Raw genomic sequence first — 14,059 nt, 5'->3', positions numbered from 1 at the left:
TGGCCAACTCAGGCCAGAGTCAAGAGCCAGAACACTCCATCTGAATCACTATCTGATTTAGCAGTGTGAGCTATCCTCCAGGTGAGGAGGTTTAAGGCTTAAGGTATTGGTGCTCTTATTCCTGTGTTCCTAGTGTGAATAAATGACCTTATAGAGGGGACTGTGAAATATTCACTGTCATCTAGTAGTCTGTCCTTGCCATACTGTTCCCTTGGGGATTGGAGATGCCAGTTTGTCTTTGATAAAACCACAGCTCTCATTAGCCATGGTGAAATTACTTTTTGTAGCCAGAATCGATAAATCAATTTCTCCTAACAATGAAAGAACTGACTTGAATAATTTTTTTTTCTTCCTTCTGGTTTTTACTTTTGAAAAACTATTATATCTTGGCCCTGGTCGGTTAGAGCATCGTCCCAATACACCAAGGTTGTGGCTTTGATCCCCAGCAGGACACATAGAAGAATCAACCACTGAATGCATAATTAGATGGAACAATAAATCGATGTTTCTCTCTCTCTCTCTCTCTCTCTCTCTCTCTCTCTCTCTCTCTCTCTCTCTTTGCCCCTTCCCCCCCCTCTCTTCTTTCCTTCCCTCCCTCCCTCCCTTTTCCCTCCCTCTCTTCCTCTAAAATTAATCAATAAATTTTAAAAAAGAAAGACTATATCTTGACCAGTAGCTATTTCCTGCTATCATCAGTTAACTCTTTAGGTATTAGTATGTGACTTCAGAGTGAGTTGGAAAGAACAAAGGTTTGAAGGTCTTGAGATGGGTTCCAGGGAAAGGAGCAGAAAAAAATATAGTTTAAGTGCTAACTATGAGCTTTGTGTAACTTTATTTATTATATCAGTAGCTCCCACCTCCTTCATTTTTATGTCCTTATCTTACAGGAGCAATGATGTCTGGGTCCTAGACCTTGAGCAGTGGGCGTGGTCCAAGCCAAACATCTCTGGCCCCAGTCCTCATCCTCGAGGTGGCCAATCTCAGGTGCTCAGGAATTAAAATAACTATTTAGCAAATACTGTAGCATCTTTCTGTTAGGATGGGAGAGGGAGGAGAGGGAATCTGGTAAGATGCCAACATGCATAAGCCAAAAGAGAATTTGTCATTATTTTTCTGGTATTTGCTTTTCAACTTCTAATGGGTTATATTTATTTTTAGTGGCTTTATAATTATGCCTCTCCCCAAAGCATTTACTTTGCTGTTTCACTTCTTAAGAGAACCCTGCATTTAATGTGGTTGACATTCTTATGTTAATATTTGATCAAAAAAGAATATATCCATTCAGGTGACTCATCATTTGTTCACAGGGATCAAATTTGACATGGGAGAATGGAGAGCTTATGGTTATTAGAAGTAATCCTCTCATTTGGGAGCGGGGAAGGCTATTTTCATATACAACTGAAGCATAGGAGGTCAGATGCCTCTGTCTTTATAGTTTTATTTTAAATTTCTTCCTGTCCCCAGATTGTCATAGATGATGCAACTATCTTAATCCTTGGAGGGTGTGGCGGTCCCAATGCTGTAAGTATTGCTGCTGTGGCATTCCCGATGCACCTGCTGCTAAGTGTTCAAACTTGCTTCCCCTTCTCCTCTTATAAGATTGTTTTTGTGACATTTTCATTTAGAGAGTACCTTTCCCATTTGGGTATATAGTCTTTGTATTTTCTGGCCTTTTTCTCTGCTTTTTTGGGGGGTGGGGTGGGTGATTTTAATCAGTGACATTCTTCTCTTGAATATTTATACCTATATTCTTCCTACTCTCACTTCCTCTTTTGGCTATCAGGTTTGCTGCTGTCATTTCTTTCAAGGAGGGATGGGACAGAAAGGCAGGTTGATAGCTGTCTGAGTGTACATGGAATTCATTTTAAGAAAGCAGGTTCAGAAAGTTATGGATACGTATTATCTACCTCCCCACTCCCTACCCTCACATGCACGCATGTACAACCACAGGCAAAATTCAGAACCACTTAAAATCAATTAATGAGTCACAAGAACAATTTCTTGTTCCTGGCCAGTGGTGATATATGAATGAATGAAGGCATGGATGAATGAATAACCAAAGATTTTTCTTTTCTTTCTGAATAGCCCATACCATCTCTAGACCAGACAGCACAACTTTGAGATTCCAGTTCTGTGTGTGTGTGTTTTGTAACATGAATCACACTTGAGTCCTATTGTTGGTCCTTGTCTTACAGCTATTCAAGGATGCTTGGCTGTTGCACATGCACCCAGGTCCCTGGGCCTGGCAGCCACTCAAGGTAGAAAATGAAGATCATGGGGCCCCAGAACTGTGGTGCCATCCAGCTTGCCGGGTAAGCGGGGAACTGACAGGCCAGCAGGAGGGGAGATCCTAAACTGTAAAACCAAATTAATTGTCAGATTTCCAAGCAAATTTGTAAGGAAAACGAAAACACTTTGATGTCACAAAATAGGTGGACATTAACCGTAGCCCTTGGGAGTTTCTCACGTATACGAATCACTAGAAGAGAAAACTTAGCGGGCTCCGGTCATGCTTTTATGTCCCAACTTTAAGCATCTCTTTGTCTATAAAATTTTCCCCAGGAACCCCCAAACAAAAAATGATTCCTCCCTCCACTCTACCTTTATTCTGTAGACATAATTCTAGTAATAGCACACGTCCATCTCCCCTTTAGCCTAGAAAGCAGCCTACATTATTTTCATCTCTGTATCTCAGGCGCCTATGAAATGCCTGGGTCATGCATAAATGTTTGATAGTTGAATGAATGATCAGAAGTGAGCACGTCTTTTGCCTTCCAGGTGGGACAGTGTGTGGTGGTCTTCAGCCAGGCTCCCAGTGGGAGAGCGCCACTCAGCCCGAGTTTGAACTCTCGCCCATCACCTATCAGTGCCACCCCTCCAGCCCTGGTTCCTGAAACCCGAGAGTACCGCTCTCAGTCTCCAGTAAGGAGTATGGATGAAGCTCCGTGTGTTAACGGCCGCTGGGGAACACTGAGACCCAGAGCTCAGAGGCAGACCCCCTCAAGTTCCCGGGAAGGGAGCCTTTCCCCAGCCAGAGGAGATGGCTCTCCTGTCCTCAATGGTGGGAGTTTATCTCCAGGAACAGCAGCTGTAGGTGGCTCTTCCTTGGACAGCCCTGTACAGGCCATATCTCCTAGCACTCCATCTACCACTGAAGGATATGACCTAAAAATGGGACTTTCTTTGGCTCCTCGACGAGGATCACTACCAGATCAGAAAGATCTGAGATTAGGATCAATAGAGCTGAATTGGGACCTGAAACCTGCTTCTAGTAGCAATCACATGGATGGTGTGGACAACAGGACAGCTGGGGGAAGCATGAGACACCTTCCTGAACAGACGAACGGTGTGCATACCCCACCACATGTGGCCAGCGCCCTTGCAGGAGCTGTCTCCCCAGGTGCCCTGCGCCGGAGCCTAGAAGCCATCAAAGCAATGTCGTCCAAGGGCCCCTCAGCCTCTGCAGCACTAAGTCCTCCTCTGGGATCTTCTCCAGGCTCCCCTGGGAGTCAGAACCTGAGCAGTGGAGAAACGGTGCCCGTTCCCCGGCCAGGGCCAGCCCAAGGAGATGGACATTCCTTACCTCCCATTGCCCGCCGCCTGGGCCACCACCCTCCACAGTCCCTCAATGTTGGCAAACCCTTGTACCAGAGTATGAACTGCAAGCCCATGCAGATGTATGTGCTGGACATTAAAGACACCAAGGAGAAGGGGCGGGTCAAATGGAAAGTATTTAATAGCAGTTCTGTGGTTGGACCTCCTGAAACCAGCCTGCATACAGTGGTACAAGGCAGGGGTGAGCTCATCATATTTGGAGGACTGATGGACAAGAAACAGAATGTGAAGTACTATCCAAAAACAAACGCCTTGTACTTTGTGCGAGCAAAGAGATAATGTTCTAAATCCCTTTCCCTTTCTGTGGCTTTTAATTTGGAATTTTCCAGCGGGCAAGCATTTGGACTGAGAATTAGGAAAACAAAGGACAAAATTACTCCCATAAACCAAAACCCCAATTTCCAACCTCGCTCACTCCAGGCTGGGATCAAATCTCCATTAAGAAAAAATATATATATAAATGTATATTATATAGCCAACTCTGTTTACAAAGAGGGAGAGATCTCCGTCCTGGTTCAGATAAAATTGTTGCTGTGTTTTAGCAGAGGCTGTGCTGCCTTTTCTACTTTGCTGATAACTAGACCAAGAATTTAGGGAACAGACTAATATCAGAACTTTCCTCAAGAAACTGAAGAGCCCCCTGTAAATCTTTATGTGGCCTTCTCAGAGTTAGAAAAAGAAAGGCAGGATGCACAGGTAGTGGTTCAGATTCGCGTGCTTCAGGTGCTGGCAGGGTAAGAATAACCTGTAGAAAAGTGTTCTCTCCTTCTCTTAAAACCACAGAGGACCTGTGAAAACCTCTCTTTGCAGTAATGCCCTAAGGCTGGCCCCATTCTGCCCTTTGTGACGGAGGGCAGTTACCCAGCAAGGGATTTTGTTCCACGTTCGTGTGCCCGGACCATCGTGAAACAATGTGTGTGCAGCGACACCTGTCCACCTAGTATCCACTGGTCTTCTGAGTGCTCCCTCCGTGTCTCAGAAAACATTTTGGTGTCTGATTTTATGGAATACCCTGACAATCACATTTGGTTGCAAGTTGCCAAAAACCACATTTGTTCTCCTTTTCCTTCCTTTAAAACTGGATCTTCAGAAGCTGCCTTTTCTTCTTCCACCTTTTTTTCATAGGCAGATTTTTTAATGTCCTAAAACCTTTCTCATTTCTTTGTTTTCTTTTATAAAGCTCAAGTGCCCAGAGAAATACCTTAGAAATTTCTGGAACACTTTCTCTGGTGTCACTAAGGGGCCAGTAGAGAATTCCAAATGCCAGTATCGCGAGAGATACTTGAAGCATCAGAAGAAACTGTTTTTCCTTATGAGCTGCTTTTTACTTCCAAAGCACAGTGGGCCCATCCGTCCATATTTATAAAATGTGGAAATTGATCCTGAAAGGGAATCCCAGTAACATTTTCTTCTAGAAATTATTTTGCCCTTGTCGTGACATGCATTTTCTGCCTGGCTATTAACCGGTGATTGGGTTCAATAACGTGTGCTTGACCTCTTTAAAGTATGCCTGACCTTGGAAGCAGCTCCTTTGTGATGGTCTCATTCATGTGTCACCCAGACAAGGCTTGGCTTTTTACTTTCATGTCATTTCTGAGATAAGATGCAACCACCTTTGGTGATACATGGTCTCGAAAACTATGGCCTGGGCACATTGGAACCACTTAAATATGGATTTTTATTTTTTGTGTGTGTGATTTCTCATCAATGGAAAGAGGATTTTTATTTTGTCTTTAGGATTTAAATTTCAAAACATTGCATTTCCCATCCCCACTCTCCCCTTTTTCTTGTTCACATTTCCCAAGCACAAGCCTGCTGCAGCTGGCCCTGGGTCCTGGCTTTCAGCCAGCACGCAGCAGGCTGTCTGATGTGTGTGTTTTCTCCTGTTACATCATGTTGAGTCCTTTTCCCTCGCCATCAGCTTTTACAATGTGGTCTTGGTGGGAAAGTCCCCGTGGTGCCAAGCCCAGGAAAGGGGCAGCTCACAGGGAGGGATGTGTGTTTCAGAAACTGCTCTATGTGCTCCCTTGGGTGAGGGAACTACCATGTGCCTACTAACTATGGTGTCCAGCTGCTCACAGCTCAGCACTTAGCTTTCCAGACTCCGTGCTTTGGGGCTGCTGCCGGTCCTTCTTTGGCAAAGACTGTTAGATCATGGGGGGGTGGTCTTTACTCGCAAGAGAAAGCTAGCCTAGAAGATTAGCAATTTTGGCATTATTGATGTTGCTGAACCATGTTTATGACATTGCACTTGTGCATGGACAGTGCCTCCAAACGCAGTTCTATTTAAATATAAAGTATTTGGAAGCCTGAAAGTGCAGATTCCAACTCTGTTATCTTTCCCTCTGTCCTGTGGCCTTCCTAAGCCAACTGTTAACTTACTGATGCCTCCTGCTTTCCCCAAGGAGGCAGGTAACAGAGAGGATCCCTTCAGAAAGTAACCCGGCTCCTCAGAACTCCCTGGCATCCCAGTATTACCCACACCACTTGGAACCAGACTGTCCGTTTACAGCCCTTTACGAAAAATCTGCCTCGTCTCCACCCAGTGGTGTCTGTCTTGGTGGCTCCTGGGCAGTGTGGGCGTGAACCTTGGGAGAGCGACTCCGCACAGTCAAGGCGATTGCCTCCGCAGGCCTGTGAAGCCACCCGTGCTGGAACTGCAGGCGCTCAGCTGAGGTGGCCGTCTCTGCAGCACCGCGATGCTTCAGTCAGACCAGGTTCAACCACAACTCTGGTTTTGATATGAGGCCAATTTTTGTCTTAAAAGTCACTGAGGAAAATGAGACAACATATTTTTTTTTAACCCTCAGGAGCACCTAAAGCAAATATTTATCAGTATTTAAGTATTTAAAGTACATTTTGTTTCTACTTGAAGCTTTAACCCCTTCCATTCCTGCAAGTGTGCCTTTGAGAGCCCCTGTGTCATATTGACCTCCCACCACCTTGTTGCCCTCAGTGGGAATTTTAGTCTCTTACCCTCGTGGACAGAGCTTCCTGTTTTCTCATTCTGCAGTCTGGGCAGCAGAGAAGGCTCTGTCTTTTTGTTCATGTTGTACACTTGGGTGGTGGGCTCCACAGTCCCCACCCACCCCACATTTTGGATGCACAAACAGGTGTCGAAACAAGCTTAAATTTAGTTGTAAGGCCATCTTGGGCTTGCTCTCCTTTCAACCCTTCTGGATTGATTTTATTTTAATGTTTGAGTTTTATATCAAGAGCTGAAACCATGAACTATCCTAGGAACTGAGTTGGAACTCTTTAAAATAAAGAAACAAGGGGAGGAAAGAAAACTAACAAGAAATCTTGGCTTTGGAGGACAGAAAGCCACCAGCTGATGGAGAACAAAGGGATGTTTCCCTTCCATCTCATGCTATCTTTCTGGGTTTTCTTCTGCTTTGCTTCTTTCCTTCCCCTTAAAAGTGATATTCCTGGTTGGGTTGTCTGTCTGTCCTTGTCCCTGTGGTGATCCTGGCATGGTGATGTGCTCTGCTTTGCATTATCTGTGGTCTCTTACCAGCACACAAGTCAGTGGGGAGGATCCGAACACATCCGGGGGCAAGAAAGCTGAATTCTGAGGCCTGGGTCCTGTGCAGCCTCCCACAGACTGCAGAAGGCATGTTCTGCATGGTCACCAGTAAGTGGCTCCCTCACCATGATCATTGTCAAGTGAGAACAATCCTGAGGCTTTGCCTCCATCTGTACTCTCTCTCCTTGCTCAGCTCCCCTCCCACCAACCAGGGTTTATGTCAGCGCACCCCCCTGTGTGCCCTGGCAAAGCTGGTGCTGAGTGATGTTTCCCATACAACTCAGGGGTCCGGGTGGCCTATCCTGAGATGCTCATTTTAGGCGCATAATGGTGTAGGAATGAAAAGTGGATTTGATTTCATTGATATTTAAATCACTGTCAATTTCATTTTTTTGTTGTCTTCCCTGATGACTTTTTAGCAATTTAACAAATAAAACAAAATGGACAGAATTGTCTTAACTGTTTTATTGGTAGAAAAGAAACAAAACTGTGATGGGAAGCAATTGAGGTTAGAAGTTAAAGTTGGAAGCAAAGTAGTTGGAAAGCTCTCTCTGCTTCAGGAAGGTTGTGTTTGGGGGTAGAGATGGAGAGTTGCTTTTCCCTGAGGACGAGGTCGTTGAATGCTAAAGCAGCTCTCAGTCAGCCTTGAAGGACTTGGTGTTTCAGACCCTCAGTACCAGGCAGGGGAGACCCAAGAGAGGTGATGAGCTTGAAGCAGAGACCCAGGGGCCAGGTTGACATCTGCACCGTCAGTGGCCTAAGGAAAGGTGGGGACACAAGGCTCCAGGGTCTTGAAATAGCATAACAAGTGGTGGTTGGGAACACAGGCCAGAAGCCCTGCAGGCCTGGGCTCTACTCCCTGCCTTCCCCTGTTTACGACAGCCTTGGATGCAACTTTTCTTACCCGTGAACATAGTTTCTATTTTATAGGACAGTGGTTCTCAACCTTGGCTGCACACAGAATCACCTGGGAATCTTTTTAAAATCCTGATTTCTGGGCCTCATCCTCCGGAAATTCTGTTTCTTTGTTATGGGGTGGGGCCACAACATTAGTAACAAAGAAACAGAATTTCCGGAGGACGGGGCCCAGAAATCAGGATTTTAAAAAGATTCCCAGATGATTCTAATGTGCAGCCAAGGTTGAGAACCACTGTTATAGGATCATGAGTATTAACTGAAGTTGGATGTGAAAAACACTAGCACAGTGCCTGGCACATAGTAGCTGCTCAAAAAATGGTGGCTCTTACGTTCAGTTAGCTCTTGAAGGAAAAGCAGAGCCCAGTGTGTCCATTGTTAGCATGCCCGTGCTGTGGATCATGTGTGTCCACAGTTGTCTGGGTCATCTTTTAGATGTCATGAGAACCTCAGAGGGTTTTGCTTCTCGAGAGCAGTAAGTAGCAGCTGTTGCCATAAATCAGGTCAGAATTGTCTCAGTTGTTTAATCTCCCTTTTAGACTTATTCTTTGGGTTGCCAGTCAAATTTGGCCTCCAGCACATTCTTCTGCCTGGATTTAAAGGCACATTTAGTTAGCTCCCAATCTGGAAGTATCAGTTGGGGGCTGATGACATAAGTGTGCCCACCTGTGTGGTGGCCTGGGAGGAGCCAGACAGCATAAGAACAGATGGCTACAGCCCTGAAGCCATTTGCTGAGTATGTGCCAATTGTCTGGCGATACCCCTGGGTCTTTGTGCCAAGTGCTTTCTCTTCATTCAGTACATATTGAACATCAACCTGTCCTAGGCTCAAGCTCTAGGCCAGTGGTTCTCAACCTTGGCTGCACATTAGAATCACCTGGGAATCTTTTTAAAATCCTGATTTCTGGGCCTCATCCTCCAGAAATTCTGTTCCTTTGTTACTAATGTTGTGGCCCCATCCCATAACAAAGAAACAGAATTTCCGGAGGATGAGGCCCAGAAATCAGGATTTTAAAAAGATTCCCAGGTGATTCTAATGTGCAGCCAAGGTTGAGAACCACTGCTCTAGGCCTACAGCTCTTGTCCCAGGCTGCAATATGAAACTCCCATTTCTAACAGCATGTGGTCCAATGCTGTCTCTGCTGTTCACTGTGCTTTGAGGCACACAGCAAACTAGACTGTGACGTGAGGGAGGGCCTTGGGTGCAGAGGGCCCAGCACCATGTGCTGACAGCTACTGAGTTGGTGGTGATGGGGGTAAATGATAGTTTCGAATGCTTCCACAGTTGCCCTTGAGGAAGGGTTGGGCTGTACAAGGTCAAGGGGCTGGAAGCTCTAGAAAAGAGATGTCAGGGTCAGTGGGAAGAGCTGTTACAGTCAGAGCTCTGTGTGACGGGTGGAACTAGTTTGGCATCACTGGAGGAATTCAAGCATTGTCTGGATTGCCAGTCTGTGGGATGTTGTAGAGGAGGCAGTGCATAGGGTGCCAGTGATGCTTGGTGGTCCTGAGAAGGAGGAAACATTGGTGCCTGGGGAAGACTCCACATGCCCAGCCCAGAGCTCAGTCCTGATGGCTCCCTGACAGCATCCGAACGCAGTCTGCCCGTGCCAGAGGCCACGCTCCTGACCGCTGATAAGCATGTTTCTGTTCTGAAGGAGATCAGAACGGGAAAGCAGCAACGTGATTGGCTCCAGGTCAGAGGGTGTGTGGGAGCAGAGAAGAAGGACTTGCTGATTTGGGTGGAAACCTTAATGTCAAGAATACAGCTCAGAGAAGATCCATGAATCACCCAAGGCCTTGCAGACCTAGCACGGCACTCCCTGGCCACTCCCATGCATTTGGGTCTAAGTTACAGCATCTAGCTAGGGGAAGGGCAGCTCCAGACTGTCCTTTCTCCTCGGGTCTTCGCAGCTCCTCTCCAGCTGGCTCTGGGGGGAGGCTGTGCAGGACTCACTGACTCTGACGGGACCAAGGCCTTGCACATGTCACTACTCTGAGCCTGAGACTCTGCCTCACATCCTAACCCAGGGGACCTGGGAAAGATCAGGCTTTGAGCTCCCTCGGGTCCAGGCACGACAAGAGGCATCGCCTCGACACCCTGCAGGCTGGCTAGCTTATTGTGCTGCCACACTTGATTGGGGTTGACCCTTGCTCTGCTGTGCCTTCTCGCCTCCACCAGGCAGAGGGGAGCATCCCCAGCTGAGGTCTGCCTTCGGCTCTCTATGGCCATCACTTCCTACCCACTCCTCTACACTGCACCGACAAAAGCAGTTCAACATTCTTGTGGGTTCTTTGCAAGGCAATGATTTCCCCATTGCTGGAAGTGTTCAATCAGGGAGTGATAACTTCTGTGCGAGGGGATGACAGGTGATTTATGCATCAGATCAAGAACAGGACCAGCTTGGCCAGCGTGGTTCAGTGATTCAGGAGGTCATGGTTCGATTCCCAGTCAGGGGATACGCCCAGGTAGCGGGCTCAGTCCCTGGTGGGCATGCAGGAGGTAGCCCAATCAATGATTCTCCCATCATTGATGTTTCTATCTCTCCCTCCTTCTTCTCTGAAAAAAAAAAAAAAAAAGAATGGGATCAAGGGACCACTCTTTGAACCCTTGAGACGTTCTGTGGACTCTGAAAGGACTTCCTAGAAAGGATGCAGGACAGGGAAAAGGGCACACAGACTTTTGACCAGGAAAGACCTTGGTTCAAAAGCTGGCTCTGACACTTTGACCACCTCTGAGTCTCAGTTTTACCACTAAAATAGCAATGATGCTGCCAGCCTCACAGGTTAGCATTTTAGCTGGAACCAGCAATAATTGTTAGTTTATGAAGTGGGTGTTATTCCTCAAAAAAACCACCTGGGGGCACCCTGTGAAAGAATTTGAGTCTTGGGTGCTCTGCTAGAGGCAACCTTAAGAAGGAAACAATGTACTAGAGGAGAAAAATGCCCATTTTCCCCTGACCTCTATTGGTAAAGCCTGGGTAGGACCCCTTCTCTGGCATCTGCCGTGCATCTGAGCACCATTGCCAGGCTGGCCTGCCAGCATTCTCTGCCCCAGCCCCCACCTGTGGGAAAGCCAGTGTTTTCCCCACGGGGCTGGGCTTTGGGTCCAGGCCCTGTCCGCATACACAAAGCCAAGCTGTTCTAAGTAAATGTCTAAGAGGCCAGTGGAGTATGTTGTGCCCCACACAGGGAGCTTGTCTGCTTACCCCATGCAGAGAAGAGAAGGAGGGCTGAGGGCCATGCCTTACCAGCCAGAAGCCTGGGAGGAAGAAGGAAGCTCCTGGCCCGGAGCCTGGCATCTGGGTTGCCACCCCCCATAGGAAGACCAGGAGAGCGTAGGCCAGTGATGGCGAACCTATGACACGCGTATCAGAGGTGACACGCAAACTCATTTTTTGTTAAATGGCATTTAAACATATAAAATAAATATCAAAAATATAAGTCTTTGTTTTACTATGGTTGCAAATATCAAAAAATTTCTATATGTGACACGGCACCAGAGTTAAGTTAGGGTTTTTCAAAATGCTGACATGCCGAGCTCAAAAGGTTCGCCATCACTGGCGTAGGACCACCCTGGGGCTTGCTCATTCTCAGCATGCGTGCCCTGAGCGTGTGCCGAGACACACAGGCGTGACTCTAGGTGCAGTGGGACGTGCTCAGAGGCTTTGAGGCAGGGGAGTGGCAGACACACAAGGCTGTCCAGGACACAAACGCTGTGATCCTGGGCCTGGCATATTGCAGCCTCAAAAGAACTCCCTGGACATGAAATATAGGATCTCCAAATCCTGTATTTAAAAATGGAATCTGGATATTTTTAATCGGCCCCGCTTCTAAGTGGAGTTGCCTGGTTCTTTAACTTTATTCCCAAGTGTGGCATGCCCAAGGGCACGGTTCACATCTCACTACTTCCTCCCAGTGTCTGGCCGGGCACGAGTGCTCAGGAATATCTGACAAATACATGTCCTAATCCACTCATACCTGGAATGTTCGCCCTGCTTCCCACTGTCCTCCCAGGCTTACCCTCTTCAGGCCATTCTCCAAGCTGGAGCCACAGCCAGTTTGTCAGTCAACACATTTTTATTAAGTTTTTACTATATTTCAGACATATTTCTACGTTAGTAGGGATTATTATGGGCCGGATTATGCCCCCGAAAAGTTCATTTGTGGAAATGCTAACCTCCAGTACCTCAGAATGTGATTATATTCATGAATAGGATCATGACTGAGATGATTAAAGTAAAATAAGGTCATTAGAGTGGGCTCTAAACCAATGTGACTGCTCTCCTCATAAGAAGAGGAAATATGGACACGGACTCATACCGAGGGAAGGCCATGTGAAGACATGGAGAAGATGGCACCAGGCAAGCCAGAGAGAGAGGCCTGGGACAGCTTCCCTCACAGCCCCGGAAGGAATGAACTCTGCCAACGCCTTGATATCCAGTTCTAACCTCCAGAACTAAATGTTGAGGCTTCCCACCTTGGGGTACTTTTTTACTGCAGCTCTAGGAAACTAGTACAGGGATATAACAGCAAAACGATGAGGCGAGCCTCACGGAGCTTATGCCCCCGGTGAAGGAGACAGACAATACATTTTTAAATTTCAGGACCAAGAACAGAATGATATGAAAGAGTGAGCCTGGGGTCCCAGGGAAAATCCTTGAGCAGTGGAGAAGGAAGGCCTCTCTGTGCAGGTGACATTCACCCCGAGACCTGAGTGGGAGAAGCAGCGTCCATGTGAGCTCCTGGGGGAGGTGCAGAGAGCTTCAGGGGTTGGGAACTGCAATGCAGAAGCCCTAAAGCAGGGATGGGGAACCTTTTTTCTGCCAAGGGCCATTTGGATATTTATAACATCATTCTCAGGCCATACAAAACTATCAACTTAAACATTAGCCTGCTATGTTTGGTCAAACATTTAATTAACTCACTCCTAATGCCTTGGCAGGGCCAGATGAAATGATTTCGCGAGCTTTATAAGGATGTTCCCCACTCCTGCCCTAAAGGAACAGAAAAAGGCCAGGGGCCCTGGCTGGCATTGCTCAGTGGTTAGTGTGCCCTCCTACTCCCCCCCCAACCCCCCTCACTGAAAGGTCTTGGGTTCAATTCCCTGTCAAGGGCATGAACCTGGGTTGCAGGTCAATCCCAGGCCTGGGTCCGAGTGCATGTGAGAGGCAATCAATGGATATATCTCTCTCACATCAATGTTTCTCTCTCACTCACTCTCCTTCTCTCTCCCCACTTCTCCTCTCTCTCTCCCTTGTTCCCCTCTCCCTTCTACTCTCTCTAAAAATCAATGGAGAGGGGAACTCACTAGACCAAGATGGTTTACAAGCTTCCTTCTGAAATGCACTTCTAACCACCTCGTTCCCAGGTACCAATTGCTGTCTGGCTTCCTGTCCCCAGCAGCAGTGTTTATCTAAATTAGGTCTGTGGACTCTATCATGGACTGACTTGTGTACACCCCCCCTCCCCCCCACACACACACCAAATCTATATGTTAAAGCCCTAAGTCAGATAGGGGCCCCATATGACTTATTTGGAGATAGAGTCTTCAAGGAGATAAAGTTAAATGAGGTCATAATTGTGGGGCCCTAGTCCACTATCACCGGTGTCCTTATAAAAAAAGGAAGAGACACCAAGAGTGCGTGCAGACACAGGGAGAGGGCAGCCTCCCGCAAGCCAGGCAGAAAGGCCTCACCAGAAACCAACCCTGGGGCACCTTGATTTTGGACGTCTAGCTGCCAGAACTGTGAGAAGATAAATTTCTGTTGTGTAAGCCCCCCAGTCTGTGGTAATCTGCTATGGCAGCTCAAGCAGACTGATCCAGAGCTTAACTTCCCCGACTGCCCAACGCTCTCCTTACAGGTGCTGCTCACAGACTCATCGAACACCCCAAAGCAGAATCTGGGGGATGGAGCCCAAGAATCCATGTTTGGAATGAGTTCCTGGTGCCCCATGAGCTCCTGAGGGCAGTGAAGACTGATTCCAAAAGCTAACCCTCTGGCC

At 47.2% G+C, this 14,059-nt stretch overlaps 1 protein-coding gene across 5 annotated transcripts in view; it reads left to right on the top strand.

The window, feature by feature from the left end:
- FBXO42 (F-box protein 42) overlaps positions 1-7,591 on the top strand; it is an 88,342-nt gene extending 80,751 nt beyond the window's left edge. For all 5 annotated transcript variants that reach the window (XM_036348284.1, XM_036348282.1, XM_036348283.1 and 2 more), the window contains 4 exons: positions 888-984; positions 1,465-1,521; positions 2,196-2,312; positions 2,779-7,591. In XM_036348284.1, the coding sequence (XP_036204177.1) occupies positions 888-984; positions 1,465-1,521; positions 2,196-2,312; positions 2,779-3,894 (1,387 nt within the window). In that variant the 3' untranslated portion in view covers positions 3,895-7,591. The remainder of the gene's footprint in view (positions 1-887; positions 985-1,464; positions 1,522-2,195; positions 2,313-2,778) is intronic.
- The last annotated feature ends 6,468 nt before the right edge of the window (positions 7,592-14,059 follow it).

This window comes from Myotis myotis, unplaced genomic scaffold (assembly GCF_014108235.1).
Source record: "Myotis myotis isolate mMyoMyo1 unplaced genomic scaffold, mMyoMyo1.p scaffold_m19_p_2, whole genome shotgun sequence".
Classification (NCBI taxonomy): domain Eukaryota; kingdom Metazoa; phylum Chordata; class Mammalia; order Chiroptera; family Vespertilionidae; genus Myotis; species Myotis myotis.
Note: the sequence above shows the minus strand (reverse complement) of the source record. Positions and strands in the feature narration are given on the sequence as shown.